We start from the raw sequence: 14,580 nt of genomic DNA, 5'->3' as shown, positions 1-14,580 counted from the left end.
CCTAAAGGAAGCAAGAAGACCCTAAGGGAACCACTCACAATAACTACCAAGCTCTTCATCTCAGGGCCCTTTATACTAGGGGGAAGTTGGTGTGAGTTTGGAATAGATTCCAGGAAGTGGGATTGCCTGGCTAAAGGGTAAAGGCACATGCAATCTTACTACATGTCAAATCTTCATACCCAGCAGGTTGTACCATTTTTGCATTTTCCCCAACAATTCATGTGAGTGCCAGCTTCCCCACAGCCTTGCCAACGAAATATGTTGGAAAAACTTGGGTTTTTTCTGATCTGACAGGTGAGAAATGACATCTTAGTACACTTTCATTTTGTATTTCTGTTATTATGAGCAAGATTGAGCACCCAGCTTATGCACAAGGATTTTCATGGCACTAGACTCTTCATTGCAATATTAATTACATTAGCTAATTACAGGAAATACAAAACCACAATGAGAGATCGCCTCACACCCATTAGGATAATGACTATTAAAGCAAAAACAGAAAATAGGAAGTATTGGTGAGGATGTGGAGAAATTGGAGCCCTTGTACAGTGTTGGTGGGCATGTAAAATCATACAACCACTGAGGAAAACAGTATGGTGGTTCCTTTAAAAATTTAGCATGGGATTACCTATGATCCAGCAGCTCCACTGGATGTGCACCCTAAAGAATTAGAAGCAGAGTTTCAAAGAGATATTTGCACACCCATGTTCATAGCAGCATTATTCACAATAGCCGAAAGGTGGAAGCAACCCACATATCCACTGACAGATGAATGGATAAAGAAAATGTCGTGCAGCCATACAATGGAATATTATTCAACCTTAAAAAGCAAGGAAATTCTTACACATGCTACAACATAGATGAATCTTGAGGGTATCGTGCTGCGTGAAATCAGCCAGTCACGAAAGGACAAACACTATATATGAGGTACTTAGTCAAATTCATAGAAAGAGAAAGTAGAAGGGGAGGGAGAAATGGAAAGTCATCTAATGGGTACAGAATTTCAGTTTTGCAAGATGAAAAGAGTTCTGGGAATGCATGGTGGTTACGGTTGCACAGGAAGGTGAATGTACTTCATGCCACTGAATTGTACACTTAAAATTGGTTAAGATGATAAATTTTACATGTATTTCATCACAATTTTAAAAGGGACAAGAAACAATCCAAACATTGAATACATAGTGAAATAGATTGTGCTACACTCACCCAGTGGGATACATTGCAACTATAAAAAGGAATAAGGAGTATCTCTATGTCCTGCTGAGGTGCGACCTGCAGGATATGTCACTCAGTGAAGAAAGTAAGGGTGTTGGACTGTAACCCACAGGACTCCAAGTCTTGTAATTGCCCAGCTGTGAGACTAAAGAAAGAGCCCAGAGACATCAACAATTTATTGGATAGGGAATCTTACAAGTCTGAAGCAGAGTCCTGGAGTGGCACCCCACTGTGGGTGGCAGATGGCAGGCAAGACAGGGCAGCAATCTTCACTCCTGGGTGGGGGGGAGGAGGATACCATTTATAAGGGGGAGTTGACATTAGGTTGGCTCATCAGTTACCAGAGAAACCAGTGGATGGGGCAAGGGGCAAGCACTAGGAGGTTACTAATTAAGCCCTATGATTAAGAGGATTGGATAGTCATGTGAGTAGGATGTATGTGAAGCAGGGACTGGTCGAGAAGGGAATGTACAGAGAGCAAGAGAACAGCCATCTTGAGTGGCCTGACCATACAAAAGTGTTTACAGGTTTTACTGTATGCTGCAGTAACCAAGAAAGGTTACTGCACACAGTAACCTCTTAGGCTACACACAGGCCGCACCCCAAGCCATTGACTGGCCTTGTCAATGCAACTGGCCCTGAAATGCAAATATATGTGCTTTATATTTTTCAGTAGAAACAATTTAAATTTAAAAATTTAATATAGGGCTTCCCTGGTGGTGCAGTGGTTGAGGGTCCGCCTGCCGATGCAGGGGACACGGGCTGGTGCCCCGGTCCGGAAAGATCCCACATGCCGTGGAGCGGCTGGGCCGTGGGCCACGGCTGCTGAGCCTGTGCATCCGGAGCCTGTGCTCTGCCACTGGAGAGGCCACAGCGGTGAGAGGCCCGCATACCACAAAAAAAAAAAAAAAAAAAATTTAATTAAAAAAAATTTAATATAAACATTTACCTAGATGGGGAGGAATGATCAGGGTAGAGGTGTAGCTAGACATATCTGTATATACCTTGCTTCATGGTTTTTTCTCTGGAAACAAGTAAATGTGTGCACAATTTTTTTTTAATTTAATCAATATAGAGTTAGTTGAATTGATTTCTCTGCAGTCTTAGTAAGCATAGCGTGAGAGGGGTATGGATGGTAATTTTTGAGATTTCTTCCACTAGGGTGGGTATAAAAAAAAAACACAGAAAATAACAAGTATTGATGAGAATGTGGAGAAATTGGAACTCATACACTACTGGTGGGAATGTAAAATGACTGCTTTGGAAAATAACCTGACTTTGTCAAAATGTAAACACAGAATTAGCATATCCAAGAGAAATGAAAACACACATCCACACAAAGGCTTATACACAAATGTTCATAGCAGCTTTATTTATAATAGCCCAAAACTAGGAACAACCCAAATTTCTACCAAAAGGCAAGTAGATAAACAAATTGTGGTGTTTCCATACAATGGAAATGATGTATACAACAACATAGATGAATCTCAAAGTAATAATGCAGAGCAAAAGAAACTAGCGTTTTGTTTTTGTTTTTTAGTACATACTGAATAATTCCATTTGCATAAATTTCTAAAAAATTAAAACTAATCTATAATGACAAAAAGTAGATCAGTGTTGTCCTGGGGCAGGGGTAGGAGGGAAGAATTACTAAGGAACACAAGGAACATTTGGGGGTGATGAATATGTTCATTACTTGATTGTGTTGTTGGTTTCATGGGTATATACATAAGTCAAAACTCATCCAATTATACACTTTAAATATGTGCAGTTAATTGTTTACAAAAAATGGATGAGGTAATAAACAATACTTAAAAACAATGGATGTTGTGTTTGGAGGACATCTATCTAATCAGAAATTTCTTTTTTTTTAATTTATTTATTTATTTTATTTATTTTTGGCTGCATTGGGTCTTCGTTGCTGTGCAACGGACTTTCTCTAAGTTGCGGTGAGCGGGGGCTACTCTTCGTTGCGGTGCGCAGGCTTCTCATTGCAGTGGCTTCTCTTGTCTCGGAGCACAGGCTTTTAGGAGCGTGGGCTTCAGTAGCTGTGGCACACGGGCTTAGTTGTCCCGCGGCATGTGGGATCTTCCTGGACCAGGGCTCAAACCCGTGTCCCCTGCATTGGCAGGTGGATTCTTAACCACTGCACCACCAGGAAAGACCTGTTGTCGTTTTGTTTGTAGTTTGTTTGCTTGAAAATCAGGAGCCAAATAATGTCCATGCATTGTAACTAGCTGATATATCTCTTAAGTCTCTTTATAGGTCTGCTCACAGCTCGAGGGTTAGGCTCCACTCTCCCACCTGCCTTTTACTTCTTAGGCTACACACAGGCCACACCCCAAGCCATTGACTGGCCTTGTGCTTTCTCTCTGGAGAGCTGTGGGACCACTGGTATGACCCCAGGACATGGATCTCAAGAGTCCAAACCCATCCCCAGACCCTGTTGAATGCACAGAGGCCCCATGACCCTGCTTCCCTTACTTCATGTCAGCCCTGGCTGATTAGAGCTAGGTTGGACATAGACCAGTTGAAAACAGACTGAGTATTTGAAGATATTGATACTACAGTTTTATTAAACTTTTGTAGGTGCAATATATTAGGAGAGGACAGAAAGCAGCAGACACACCACTGGTGTTGGCTCCCAAGGGGGCAGGAGCCAAAGCTCCTGAACTGTGCTCCAGAGGCAGCTGGTGCTGGTCCAGCCCTAGGCCAGTCCTGCTCCCAGGATCCCATGCAAGGCCCCCTTCCTCCCCTGTCAGCACTGTTCTTGGTGACCAAGCAGGCTCTGTGGGCCTTTGGTCCTTGCCCATCCTCTCTGGTCGCCATGGACTTCTGTGGTAATCCCATCCCACACGTGTGCAGATGCACACGGAACACCATGGGCACAGGCTTCTGAGTGATCTGGTTCCTGTGCTAGACACATCTGAGAATCAAAGGCAGGCAAGGCCATGCACAGACAGCCTCCCAGACTGACCAGGTGAGGAGGTCGGTCCTGGTAGGAGTGGCCCCAGGAGTATGAGGGAGGAGACACACATGTGTTGGAACTGGCAGGTGAGGCAGGAGCAATGGTAAGAGCTAAGCTAGATGGGGACAGGAAAAGTAGAGAAATGGGGCGAGGCTGTGAACACTTTCCTCCTGGCCAGACACAGGGGAAGCAGGTGATTTTCTGGGAGATACCCCAGATCAGCTACCACCAGACAGCTGGGTCCCCTACAAAAGGCAAGAGGGCAAAGCCCCAACCTAACCAACGCAAGGCCAATGCATTGGCTCTCCTGGACACGTGACCATTGTCTACACCCGCTCGGCAGTCACATCCTGTTCCTCTCCCCTTTTATCCTACATGTATTTTCGAAAGCACTTCTGTCCTGGGATTTGCAGGTTGTTTTGTGGACACATACTGTTTTTCAGATACAGTCTGTTTTTCCTCTTAAGAGCTATGCTGCTTCTTATGCTCCTCTGGCTAATATTCTATTCTAGACCCCAATCTCTACACAGTCACCACTAACCATTTTTTTCTTTTTTTTTATTATGGTAAAATATACATGACATAAAATTTACTATCTTAATCATTTTTCAGTGTACTGTTTAGTTCACATTGTTGTACAATTATCACCACCATCCATCCCCATAACTCTCTTCATCTTGCAAAAGTGAAACCACTGACCATTTTCACCGGCCCATGTTACTGTCCCTGCTGCCATTTATCACCTGGACTTGTGGGGTGAGTTAAGTGCAGAGCACTGTTGCTGCAGGTAGAGGTCCTGGTCTCCCTGCTGCCTGCTGAGCCTGATTCCAGTTCTGGGATTTGCCTCCTGTTATGGACTGAATGTGTCCATAACATATGTCAAAACCCTACCCTGCAATGTGATGGTATTAGGAGGTGGGGCCTTGGGAGATGATTAGGATTAGATGAGATCATGACGTGGAGACCTCATGATGGGATTAGTGCCTTTATAAGAGTCACAAGAGAGCTGGCTTCCCAACTCTGCTCTCTGCCATGTGAGGACACAAGAAGTTAGCCATCGGCAGGAGGGCCCTCACTTGACCATGCTGGCACCCTGACCTAAGATTTCCGCCCTCTAAAACTGTGAGGAACTAATTTCGGTTGTTTATAAGTCCTCCAGTCTATGATGTTTTGTTACAGCAGCCTGAACTAAGACATCCACAAAAGGTCTGAATTTGGTTAGTCACTGTCACATTCATTTCTCTGCATGCCATACATCAGCATCTCACACTGCCTTGTCTCCTTGTTGGTATTTGTGGCTGGTACAGATCTTGCTCCATGTTCTTGGGTGTTCAAGAAACATGGTTTTTAACTGCTTTTCAATAACTCAATTTGTATGTCAAACCTGCCACTCTGCTGCAGTGGTGGAAAGTTAACTTCAGTCTATTTGGAGCATTCCTCACCTGCCTTTCCTAGGATGTATCTAAATACTGACCTAATACTAAGGAAGGCATTTTAATAGCAAGACTGTCTTTGCTGGCATGTCTCTCATCCTTGTTCCCCAACCCTTTCTATCACTTATTCTCTGCCTCCATTGGCTGCCCATTTATTTTGCCCCTACGAACGCTGTGGCCTATTATCATCATTACCACAGGTCTCTGAGAAGCGAGGCCCCCCAAGTTGCCATTCCACTCTTGCTGCAAAGTATGATAAGAATGCCCTCCTGGCTTCTGATCCGTAAATGTCACCATCCAGAATGGTTAAATGCCATTCCCAAATCCCATCATCCCCAATGACACTAGGGAGCCCAGTTCCCTAGCAGCATCTCCTGCTGTCAACCCTGGCATACTGGGGACAACCATCAACACCTTCTCAATGATGCAATGCCCCCCCTCACTGTCATATTCCCTACTGCTTTAGCCAAAGGGGCATCCTCTGGGCATCTCCCAGAGAACAGAGTCAAATGGTGAATCTTCTGGTCTCATGTAATAAACCCATTCTAATATTCTCACTTCCCTGTAGCCTTCAGACCCTTCTTTAAACTCAGCCAAGGCAATTCTGGTGTCTCCACCTCATTGACCCTAGACCACCATCGTGTCCAATTTTCCAGAGTCATCTAGTAGAACATTAGGACAAGCTCTTGGCAGAACTCTAGTCTTGAGTTATGGGAAATGTTCCATTGCGATCAACTTCCTACCCAGTGTTATATACACCCCCACCCTCTAGATCCACTCCAATGTCTGTTCCCCCAGAGGTCCTGCAACCTTTTGGACGATCAAACTATTTCCTTCTAGAGTAGGGACTGTGCTTCACTGCTTGGGCTATGCTGAGACTCGATCCTAGTTATTGGTCTAGAGGCAACGAGAGGTGGAGCTTCAGAAGGATTAGCATCATTTTATGACATCTACCTCAGGTGAGATCGCTGCATTGTCTCCAGGAAAAATAAAGCTGTTCTCCTCTATCAAGGGAAGGAGCAGCTGCTACTGGCCAGAAGGGTTCAGGGGCTCTGGGGGCTCAAGGTTCTTAGGTATATCCACCCAAACATCCCCATGCCAGGCCTTAGGGTCCCATTCCTTCCCCTTAAAACGCTTGACTTTAGTACAGGAAAATTGTTAAGGATGCCCGGGTCTTCTCTGCAGCTCTACTGCCCTTGATTAAATCTTGAGCCTTATTTTCAGTACACTCTGCTTCCTGGCAGCAGAAGTGAGCAGTTCTTTACATGTTGCCTTGGGAGACTTTCCAGCTTTCATATCATGCCCTGAGTTGAGTGGGCTAAGAAGAGCCTTTCATTCTTTCTTCAAAGCTTCTAAGACAGTTTAGAAAAGTTAACCACTTCCATAATCCTTGTAATTACAGCTGCCTCCATATCTTTCGAGTGCCAAAGCTACTACATAAGCCAAACTTTCCCTTCAATTTCTATCTCATTCCAATCCACCAAAGGTAAGAGTCTTATGCTTTAGGACACTAGGGGTTACTACCATCCTTCTCACCAACAGTGGTGAGCGAGCCTTCTGAATGGGGGGTGATCTAGTTCTAGATTCCTTTCCCTATGGCCTGCCTTCTAGTGCTACTTCTTACTAACTGCCTTAGCTTGAATCCCCATAAAAGCAGAGTCTGAGCTTAGAACTTGGGTGCAGTTTATCTGGTAGATGATTCCATGAACTGAGAGAGGGGGAGTGAGGAAAATGGTAGAAGGAAAATTCAACAAAGTGTGTTTTGTTTTCTGTCCTCTACTGGAGGTTGCCCCCAGAAGGCGTTAACTCTCCTGCACTCCCAGACTATGTCTGTGGGTTGAGAGAGCTCCTGAGGCTTAGGAGAAAGCCCTGAAGCAGAAAGGCCGAGAAACCCACAGTAGACACCTGAAATGAGGCACTGACAGTATACACAGAGCCATCCACCATAGTTGCGGCTAAAATCAGAGGTGGGCTTATCAGATGCAACCAAAAGTTCCAAAAGCATCTGGTACACCTTCCCTGCCTCCTAGAGGATTAGATACCTATGACAATACCAAAGGCCAAACACCATCTGCTCCTGGGATTCAGGTGCCTGTCTCTTATAGACCTTTGTTCATTCTAGGAATATCTGGAGAGAGCCTAGTAAGTGTTAAGCACTTTTCTAACTAAGATACAGAAAAAAAAAAAAACAAAAAACAGAAAAAAACCCTATGGAGGGCTTCCCTGGTGGCGCAGTGGTTGAGAGTCCGCCTGCCGATGCAGGGGACATGGGTTCGTGCCCGGGTCCGGGAAGATCCCACGTGCCGCGGAGAGGCTGGGCCCATGAGCCATGGCCGCTGAGCCTGCGCGTCTGGAGCCTGTGCTCCGCAACGGGAGAGGCCACAACAGTGAGAAGCCCGCGTACCACACACACACACACACAAAAAAGCCCTATGGAACTTACACTCTAGTTGGGGCAGAGCGGGTGGAGGGAGACTGACAAAATACATAGGAGGTCAAATGGTGACAGATGCTAGAAAACAAAGCAGGAAAGGAGGATAAGTTGTGCTGGTTTGGTTGGGTGTGGGGAAAATGCATGCTCTTTTAAATAAAGTCATTAGGGAAAACTTCACTGAAAAGGTGACATTTAAGTAGACACCTGAAGGAAGTGAAATCAGCAAGACACTGAGAAGGAGCAACTGTGAGGCAGGAGAGAAATCAGAAGAGTGTAGTGTCCTAGATGACAAGTGAACATGAGGAGGCGTCAACTGCATGAAATGCTGCTGATGGGCCAAGATGAGGATGGAGAATTAGCCAAAGGACTTAACAACACTGGAGGCAATGTCATTCTTGACAAGAGCAGGCTGGGGAGACTTGGAGGTGAGAAATCCAAAGCTGAGGGGAACTAAGAGCAAAGAGGGAGGGGAGGAATTGAAGACAGTGAATATAAGCAACTTTTTGGAGCTTAGTTATAAAGGGAAGCAGAGAAATGAGGCAGTAGCTGGAAAGTAATGTAGGGTCAAGAAAGGACTTCTTTCCAAGATGGAAGGATCTCTACTTCCATTTCCCTTCATCTTTCCTCTTGCTGTAGACAAATCTACAGCCTTTTTGACCTCCCTCCTCAAGCCCAAAAAATATGTTTTCAAAGCTCTGTTCCCCAGAGGGTTCTGAGCTGTAGAAGGTGAAAGCCACAAAGAGTTCTTTGTTCCTACTTTCTGCTCTGTCACACACATACAGCCCCACCCCCACCCCCGGGGCAATGAGCTTGCTGCCTCAGTCAGGGGGTGAAGTTCCAGAGCAGAAAGAACAAAGTCAGATATCTTAAAATATCATTCTGCCCCATTTGATCTGGGTCCTTTATCCACTTGGATACCCCTCCCCAAACATGGGGCTCCCCATCTGCTGCTGATCTGGCAAGGCAGATACTTTTCTCTGTTCTAGAAAATAAACTGTTTGCAAGTGCTCTGGCCAAAGCGATATTCCTTAAACTTTAGGTACTCTTGGATCACCTTTATGATTTTTGCTATTTCCCCATACCACATAGTTTTTATCTCATGTTTTAATGTAAAGCACTTTCCTCCTTAAAAAAAATCTTTTTTATTGTGGTAAAATTCACATAAAACTCACTGTTTTAAAGTGTGCAATTCAGTGGCTGTTAGAACATTCACAATGTTGTACGACCACTATAGCTCCGAAACATTTTTCATCAATCCAAAAGGAAACCCTGCTCCTGTTAAGTAGTCACTCCTTCCTCCCCACATCCCCCGGCTGTGGATTTGTCTATTCTGGATATTTTATATAAACAAAAGCATACAATATGTGGTCCTTTGCATCTGGCTTCTTTCACTTAGTATAATTTCTCCATCAGTGCCTTATTTTGTGTTTTTTTCTAGGTATTGTTTTGATTCCCTTCTCATTTCCTTTTCTGTATATTTTTTATTTTCTAAGTTATTCTAAAAGGAAATTATATTTTACAACTATTTAAAAATATTTTAATCTATGTTAATATAAAATTATTAAAATACAAAAGAGCACTGCTCAAAAGAAATGTTTTTAAGCATAGTGTCTAATGACATGTTTTGTGTTGTTTTGCTGATTTAATTAGGCCACATTTTTATACACAGTAGTGGTTTAGTAATCCCTAGTCTTTCTCCTGAAAGCAAGTTAGGCCGAAGAAGGACACCCACTTCTCTCAAAGTTTTCACATGACTCTAAGAAAATGTGTTGTAATCCTACCGGACTTAAGTTTCACTGGGTGCTGAAAGGGCCTGTCTACATTCCAAGGGAAGGTTGCAGATTGCAAGGACCAGTGCCATCACCTTTGTTGTGCAGCCACATCACTCACAACACCCTCACCAAAAGCACTTTATATGATACCTTGGGCACAGGGTTCCCTATGCTCCAGGAGAGAACATCGATCTAGAACGGATATAGAAGGAGATCCAAAATCAGACACCTATAGGAGGAAAGGAGTGAAGCTGAGCAGGAGCTGACAGCCACAATTCAGGCAACTGCTGCTGGGCAAAACCAAGGTCCAGCAATGGCTGAGTCTTCTGGGTTTTCAGGAGAACACGGGAAATCTGGATTTTTAATGTGAAATCTCCAAATTCTTAAATGTTGGCAACTCATGCAAAATTGTAAAATAAGGTGGGTCGAGCAAATCCTATCTGTGCGCTGGATTAGCTCTGGACAGTGCTTGTTTGTATCCCCGACCCATAATTCTAGAGAGAGGAAAAGGAAACCCGCAACGAAAAGCGACTCGCCAAAAGCCACACAGCCAGAAGGGGGAGGCAGAGCTCAAAGTTTCGAGGGATTCTTTCGGGAAACAGTTTCCAGGTCGTAAAATACACTTTTATCCTGGACTCGGGCTGAAACCCCTCCCGGGATCGCCTCAGGGAGGGAAAGGCCAACTGTAAGGTCACCAACCCCGCCCGCCCGCCCGCCCGCCCAACCGCACCCTCCATCCCTGAGCCCAGGTTTCCCTGCCTCCCGGACTTTGCCCTCCGTCCCTCGGGCCAAGAAAGCCATTGCTACCACTACCTCTCATCGCCGGCCATCCCCGCCCCCCGCTGCACTGTTGCAAGCCTGGCTCCCACTCCGCGTTTCCAACGGGCTGCAAACATCTTCCTCCACCGCCCTATCGCACCCTCCCGAGACGGACTGCTGGCTGCGTCTCCCCTCCACACCAGGCCCGGAGTGATGGTCCCTGAAGGCGCGCAGCGGACCCCCGCGCACCCGGAGCCCAGTCCTGGCCGGGCCCTCTAGGGGCCACAGGAACGAGACCGGGCCTAAGGTGTGGAGCGAGGTGCGCATGCGCTGCACGGGTTTTATTGCGTCACCGCGACTCTGGAGTCAGCGGCTCGGTCAGGAGCGCGCTGCACGCGCCTTCGCGCTTGCGCATTTTCCTCTGCCAGGCGCGCGCCGCAGCGGCAGTGCTTGCCTCGTGGTCTATCTTTTTTTTCCAACAGGTGCATGCGTGCTGTGGTCTCCGTCAGCATGTCCATGAGCAGTTCCTGCTGTAGCTTCAGGTAGTTGTTCTCCTCCAGCAGCACCTGGCTCTTGATCCGCTGCACCTGCGCCTTCCAGCCCGAGGTGGTCGGCGAGGGCAGCTGCGGCCGCGACCGCACCGGCTGGCCCTCCGTGGTCCACCGGCCGCCGCGGAACACAAAGGCCTCGTCGCTGAGGCGCGTGCGCGGTGTGCCGTAGCTGAGGCCTAGCTCTGCCTGGCGCGTCTGGTGGTCCAGCAGGTAGAAGGTGGACATGGAGGAGATGCGGCGCAGCGGAGGGCGCCGCGGCGAGAAGCGCCGCGAGAAATGGTGGGCCCAGAACTGCCGCAGCTGTTCCCACAGGCGGCTCGCATGGCCCGAGGCCGAGTACCCGAAGGCCTCCAGGGCAAGGGCCGGGTGGGCCTCGTCAGGCGCACGGATACCCAGAGCAGAGCCTCGAGGACGCGGGCGACCCAGGCTGCTCCCTTGCCTCGCAAGCCTCGATGTCCAGAATGATAAAGGCGAGCCAGGGGCACTGCTGGAGAGCAAGAGTCTGGGTGAGCAGCCTGCTTGGACGTGCTGCCCCCTCAAACCGCGAGGCCTGGTGGGCAGGGCTCAGGCCCGCAGCTGGCGCTCAGGGTTAGCCAGCTGCTGGCCACTGAGGAGTCCATCCCTGCACACTCGTACTAGCAGAAGTCTCCCCGAAACCCCCTTCCCCAAAGACTACTCTGTCAGGCTTTGGGGATAGATGGGCAGGTGAAGGACCAGAACCCTGCTCTCTGAGTGCTGGGTGGCTGCTGGAAGGGGTTAATAGGCCCTTAAGGGAGGAAGGAATGATAGCAGAGACAAGCAGGTACTTAAAAGATGCACAGGAATTTGACAGGTAGATTGGGGGTGGGTAAGGGAGAGCCGCTAGGCAGAGTGAAGAGCTAGGCAAGGCTCGAATGTTGCACATGTGAGGAAGAGCTTGGGGTAGGATTGGTGTAGGGTATTGAGCTGGAAATAGCAGAAGAGGAAGCTGGAAAGGGGGACCAGGACACTATATGAGGGTGCTGTACAGGCAGGCTTAAAAGTTTAGACTTCCTTCCGTGGGTTAGAGGGCGCTGCTGAAGCATTGCGAAGCCAGGGCTGGATCTACATTCTGAAAAGTATCTGGTGGATGTCTAGCATACCCAACAGCATTACTGCCCTCGTCATTCAGTTATTTTACAACCTTGAACTGACTGGCATCTGCTTTGTGCCAGGCCTTGGTCTGGGTAGAGGGTGCCAGCACAGCCTATGCCTGCCCTGAAGATGCTCCTGGTCCAGCTGGGAAGCCAGATGTGTGCGTGTAGATCATAGTCTGGTGTGGTCAGTCCAGTAGGGGCATGTGCCATGGGCTAGGACCTATGCTTAGGGCTTGAGCCAAAAGGGGTTGCACAGACTGGATGTGACTTTTATCCAAAGCAGACTACATGCTCAAGGAAACTAAAGTCCAGATAACAGACATGTCCCATACTCCTTCTCCCCCCATTCCTGTACGTTCTGATTCTGTTGTGTGAGAAAGAAGACTATATGCTTTCTTTTGAATTCCTCTTCTCCCAATGGAGAGTGAAAAGAGAAGGAACCCTGGGGCAGGGTTACCTCTGTCATGCCTTCATTAATTCAACACACACTTACTCCTCACACATAGCTGGGCAGTACTACCCCCTAGATCTGGCTCAGGGACATGTCTCTTGGAAGCCCAAGGCTAGAACCCGACCCACCCTTGAGGTTGCATCTTTCCAGAGGATCCTTCCCCAATAATCCTCACATGTTGTACCTCACCTGGAGGATGTGTTGGAGGTGCCAAACTGCTGTCCCAGGCCTGGCCCCATCTCTGAACCACTCAGTTGCTGTCTACCGGCTATGACTCACAATGCCTCTAGGCCAGATCAGCTAATCTATAAAACAGACCCCGGGCTCTCCCCTGTATTCATTCAGCACACTTATTGAGTGCCTTCTCTGTTCCAGACACTGTTCTTCCAACGTGAGGAAGATCTTCCGTCATCAAGCTATCATTCTTAAGGGGGAGAATGTCATAAGCAGAGCCTAAGATAGGAATTTGTTCTAGGGGATTGAACAAAATAGTCCCTCATGAAGCTAACCAAGGGTGTCATGGGTCAGGTTTCCTAGAAGCAGAGCCTCAGATGAGAATTATTGAGGGATTTACTGGGGAAGTGTTTTTGGGAGAAGGGAGTAAGGGAAGCAGGACAGGGCAGGGAAAAGAGCTAAAGCTAAGCAGGAATGTGGCCTCAAGTGGAGACGAGCTCTAGCCAGATCTCACGGGGAACTGTAGAAATTGTGCCACAGAGTTAGGTCTCCTTACTGCAAGGGAGCCAATCTTTTGTGCCCTTCTCCCTCACCCAGCCCTCAGTCAGTCATTGTCAGGGGCAACTGTGAGTTTGTCAGCCAACACTTAAGGCACCTGTGGGGTGGGTGCACCCCCAGTAAAGGGATTTGTAGGATGTCAACAGCATAAAAGAGGGAGGAAGAGGGCTTCCCTGGTGGCGCAGTGGTTGAGAGTCCGCCTGCCGATGCAGGGGACACGGGTTTGTGCCTCGGTCTGGGAAGATCCCACATGCCACGGAGCGGCTGGGCCCGTGAGCCGTGGCCGCTGGGCCTGCGCGTCCGGAGCCTGTGCTCCGCAACGGGAGAGGCCACAGCAGTGAGAGGCCCGCGTACCGCAAAAAAAAAAGAGGGAGGATGAGAATAGGTAATAAAAATGAAAGGAAATGGGGCTTCCCTGGTGGCACAGTGGTTAAGAATCCACCTGCCAATGCAGGGGACACGGGTTGGAGCCCTGGTCTGGGAAGATCCCACATGCCGCAGAGCAACTAAGCCCATGTGCCACAACTACTGAGCCTGTGCTCTAGAGCCCGCGAGCCACAACTGGTGAGCCCGCGTGCCTAGAGCCTGTGCTCCGCAACGAGAAGCCACCACAATGAGAAGCCTGCGCACCACAACGAAGAGTAGCCCCGCTCACCGCAAATAGAGAAAGCCCGCACGCGGCAACGAAGACCCAAAGCAGCCAGAAGTAAAAATAAAATAAATAATTTTTTTTAATGAAAGGAAATAACTAAATGAATAAGAATTTCTGGTTGTGATACATGCCATGAAGAAAATATAGAAATACAGAAAGTGACTTTAGGACAAAATGAGGTGTAGGAACCAATTTAGACCTGGCACTCGATGAAGGCACTTGATATTCATACTAAAACCTGAATGATGAGAGACTCTAGCTACATGAAGACAGGGGCTAAAGGTACAAAGGAGTTGGGCTTGTTTGAAGGACAAGTGCTGTGTTGAGCTGTGGAAGGAAATGAAGTCAGCCCTACTCGCCAGCCACACCCAATCAATTGCCATCACGTTTACTTGGCTTTCCTGACCCCAAGGGTCTCTTGCAGGGGCCTCCTAGTTAATCCAGCATCCTGATGGCTCTAGAAGGGGTCACCCAGCTCCAGGGAGCTCACAACATAGG

At 47.7% G+C, this 14,580-nt stretch overlaps 1 protein-coding gene across 1 annotated transcript; it reads right to left on the bottom strand.

Annotated features, from left to right (window-relative positions):
• Positions 1 to 10,930: 10,930 nt before the first annotated feature.
• Positions 10,931 to 12,937, bottom strand: CBY3 (chibby family member 3; the record flags this gene model as incomplete). Its single annotated transcript, XM_082650359.1, is given in 3 exon segments — positions 10,931 to 11,053; positions 11,055 to 11,616; positions 12,888 to 12,937. Coding segments are annotated over 3 exon segments (735 nt in total).
• Positions 12,938 to 14,580: the final 1,643 nt, after the last annotated feature.

The sequence above is a fragment of the Grampus griseus genome (assembly GCF_964374135.1).
Source record: "Grampus griseus genome assembly, chromosome: 3".
In the NCBI taxonomy this organism is placed as follows: Eukaryota; Metazoa; Chordata; class Mammalia; order Artiodactyla; family Delphinidae; genus Grampus; species Grampus griseus.
Note: the sequence above shows the minus strand (reverse complement) of the source record. Positions and strands in the feature narration are given on the sequence as shown.